Source organism: Sardina pilchardus, chromosome 22 (genome assembly GCF_963854185.1).
Source record: "Sardina pilchardus chromosome 22, fSarPil1.1, whole genome shotgun sequence".
NCBI classification, from domain to species: domain Eukaryota; kingdom Metazoa; phylum Chordata; class Actinopteri; order Clupeiformes; family Clupeidae; genus Sardina; species Sardina pilchardus.
In genome coordinates this window covers 15,328,846-15,332,617 of record NC_085015.1, presented here as the reverse complement: position 1 = coordinate 15,332,617, position 3,772 = coordinate 15,328,846, and the positions used below count along the sequence as shown (strand labels likewise).

The following is a 3,772-nucleotide window of genomic DNA, read 5'->3' as shown; positions in this document are numbered from 1 at the left end:
AGGATCCCTCGCTGAGAGCTTGGAGAATATGTGTGTGTGTGTGTGTGTGTGTGTGTGTGTGTGTGTGTGTGTGTGTGTGTGTGTGTGTGTGTGTGAGCGCGCGCTGAGAGCTCGGAGAATGTGTGCTTCCCGTCTCTTTGGGACTGCAGTGTTCTGGAGGCGGAGCAGGGGGTCTCGATGTTGTTTAGGCGACATGAAGTGCTTCGTCATGGCAACCCGTCGTCGGGTGGCTGCCGAGCAGCTGGAGGCTGTCATGGTTACGTGCGAAAGCCTCTGTCGTTCGGAGCGAAAAAAATATTCCCCATCGCTGTCCCCCACCGTCTGAAGCGACTGTGCTCGTCTGTCAGTCAACCCAATAGGTGGTTTGGTTTCTGTTTTTAAATACGTTCCGTCGGTAGCCAATACTCAAAGGACAATGATTCTGTAACAAAACTTATTATTTTGTTCTTTTGTTGTTGTTGTTGTTGTTTTATCGAACGATGACGTGAACTACTTCTGAACCACTGAAGGTGGTGTCTCGACCAAAAAGTACAAAGCGATTCGTACTGCGAATTCAGCCTGTTGCTCCTCTCTGTTTTTCTGCTGTTGTTTGTTTACTGTGTGCGTTCCCAAAGAAAACACGGATCGTGTTTACGTGTAGCCCTGGTTCTGTAGATGGGAACCAAACTCAGCGGCGCCGAGCAGTCCATGTTTCAGGAGGGGCTTAAGGGGTGCAGAGGTGTCGTTTGATTGGTTGTTGAGCTCAGATATCAATAAATCGTTGGAGTGTACTGGACAAAGTGTTTTACTCTGTCTTGATGATGCGTGTGTGTTTGTTGTTTGTTACAGTTTAGTTGATGACTCTTCATTGGTCGTGTGTGTGTGTGTCGGGGGGCTCTTTCAACCCCCCTTCACCCCCCCCCCCCCCCCCCCCCCCCCCCTTGTCCAGGGGAACTATGCCTTGTTGACCCCACCCTCCGAACAGGAAGTGAAACTCAAGCCTTTATATTGAGCTCTAGAGACTCGTAAGAAAGACGGCCGTCCTGTTCGCCCCTCTCAACTTCTCTGTTCCCGCACTCTCACCGGCTTCCTGCGGTTCCCAGACACCTCACACTCGCTTTCTCACACTCTCGTACTGTGTGTGTGTGTGTGTGTGTGTGTGTGTGTGTGTGTGTGTGTGTGTGTGTGTGTGTGTGTGTGTGTGTGTGTGTGTGTGTGTGTGTGTGTGTGTGTGTCTGACTTGTGTGTCTGACTTGTGTGTCTGACTTGTGTGTCTGACTTGTGTGTCTGACTTGTGTGTCTGACTTGTGTGTGTGTCTGACTGTGTGTGTGTCTGTGCACTAGACTGCCTCACCTTTGGAGAAAGGTGATTCGCCACCACACCTTCCACTGTTATGGTGGAAGCCACCAGTTTGATGAAGTTTCATTTTGTTGGTGAAGTGGGGGGGGTGTCTAGATCTAGGTGCTTAGAACAAGCATTTGAAAAGACAACCACTGGAAATTGCCCGTGAAGTTTCTAGAATGTCCAAGTTGCAATAGCACTAAGGGAGGAATGTAGAAGTTGCCAAATATGAATGAAATGTCAGGATTTCAGCTCAAAGGTCGTTAAATTTATCTCTCTTTTTTTCTGTCTCTCTCTGTCTTTCTCTCTCTCTCTCTCTCTCTCTCTCTCTCTCTCTCTCTCTCTCTCTCTCTCTCTCTGCAGGAGCTCTGTTGCTGGGTGGCATCCTGTACAGCTGGCAGTTCCCCCACTTCAACGCGCTGAGCTGGAACCTGCGCGAGGACTACTCGCGCGGCGGCTACCGCATGATGTCCGTCACTCACCCGGACCTGTGCCGGCGCGTGGCTCTGCGCCACTGCCTCGGCCTGATCGGCCTCTCGTCGGCGGCGCCGCTCACCGGCCTCACCACGTGGACGTTCCCGCTGGTGTCGCTGCCCATCAACCTGTACATCACCTACCTGGCCTTCCGGTTCTACCAACGCGCCGACCGCCAGAGCGCGCGCAAGCTCTTCTTCTGCAGCCTCTGGCACCTGCCCATGCTGCTGCTCCTGGCGCTCACCTGTAAGACACGACGGGCCGAGCCCGAGGCGCTCCCAGCCGCCGCCACCGCCGCCGCAGCAGCAGCAGCAGCAGCAGGCACCACCTCCAGCCTAGCTGTACAGAGCTAACGCTCTACATTGGGTTAGCATCGGGATGCTAGCTTTGGTCGCATTCACATGCTAGCTTTGGTTAGCATTGGGATCGCTAGCTTTGTTAGCATTCACGTGCCATTATTGGTTAGCATCGGTACGCTAGCTTTGTTAGCATTCACGTGCTAGCTTTGCTTAGCATCGGGATGCTAGTTTTATGAGCATTGGCATGCTAACTTTGGTTAGACTTGGGATGCTAACTTTGCTAGGAGTGGGACGTTAGCTTTGAGATCGATGGCAGCTGGTTTTATTTTGCTAGCTTCATAAGCATTACCCATACTTTTCCCCACTCCCACCTATCACCTTCATGGTCACTATCCCTCACTGTACTCACTTCCAGCTCTTACAAGACTGTGTCTGTTACTCAGAGCCTGGTCCTCCGACTTTCTGTCAGTGCTATATGAGCTTCCTTTCATGTTGCTTTTCAAGATGTTTTTTTTTTCCAAGATGGGGCTAGAGAATGATATTGAGAGGGGCCATATTTTGCCCCCCACCCCCTTATAGCCATCGTCAAGTGTTTGAGAAAGTGCTTGGTAAAGTATCCTTTGGGGTAAGGAAAACCAGAGAGAGAGAATGATGAAATCAAATTAAAATAAATGAGGAAGTACTTGGAGAGAGATATTACTGTTAGAGTCCAAATTTCACAATAGCATTCAGGGATTCAGGGCCGTCCCCACATACCGTCTGGTAGTTTGTGAAGTGATCAATGCAAGGTGTGTGTGTAAATATAACAGATAATTTATTTATGTATATTGCCCTAAATATGCATCATGTTGTAAATTACTTGTACAGAACTAGTTTTCTGTAATGGTTTTTGAAAATGGAGTCATAACTCCGAAACATCACATTTAACTCAAGCACAGTAACAGTTCTGTTTACTCAAAGCAAAGAGTAAAACCTCAGCCACTTTTGATTTCTGTAACTGGACAGTCAGTCGTAATAATTCTTATTACCAGATGTCTGTGATTTAAAGTTATTTTCAGTTTCAGCGGTTTCAGCTTGCATATATGTATCAATCCATTTTGTTTTCCCAAGACGTTGTGATGCAAACTGTGATTGTCTTTTGTTTTTTTGTTTTGTTTTGTTTTTTTTTCCCCTCAGATCTACTGAACTGTATTCAAATGCCCATAATTCTTGAATGTAGGCCAACGGAAACAAACTCTTAATAGTGTTTTTGTTACATGCAGCAACCCAAAACCACACGGTTCGCCTCCCACCACTCAGACCTCGGCTGTTCAGACCACATGCAAAAAGGACAAATGCTCTGGTACAATAAAGGTCCTATGATTTACATCTTGAATCATGTTTTTATTTCATTTCACTCCCTAGTCGCTCGTTCGGTTAGAAAAACCGAGATGAGTTGAAGCTGAAGTAAAACGATGCTGTGTAAGGTGTGGATATGTCTGCCAAAATGAACAGCGGGCGATATAGCACAACGATGGCCAGACGGCCCGCGTTTGTGCCCAATTGTTCAAAACAGGGGCCTTTGGGATTTTCATAATTTAACTTTTCATAATGCAGACATGGGATTTATCATCCTACAAGGTCTGACATGTAGACTTGAGAGCGTGCAATAATCATGTATCAGTTGATGAATGGATTT

At 47.7% G+C, this 3,772-nt stretch overlaps 1 protein-coding gene across 1 annotated transcript in view; it reads left to right on the top strand.

Moving 5' to 3' along the window:
• The window catches only part of LOC134069567 (protoheme IX farnesyltransferase, mitochondrial), a 53,300-nt gene extending 49,840 nt beyond the window's left edge, over positions 1-3,460 (top strand). The window contains exon 7 of the mRNA XM_062525545.1: positions 1,685-3,460. Within this exon, the coding sequence (XP_062381529.1) occupies positions 1,685-2,148 (464 nt within the window). The 3' untranslated portion in view covers positions 2,149-3,460. The remainder of the gene's footprint in view (positions 1-1,684) is intronic.
• The last annotated feature ends 312 nt before the right edge of the window (positions 3,461-3,772 follow it).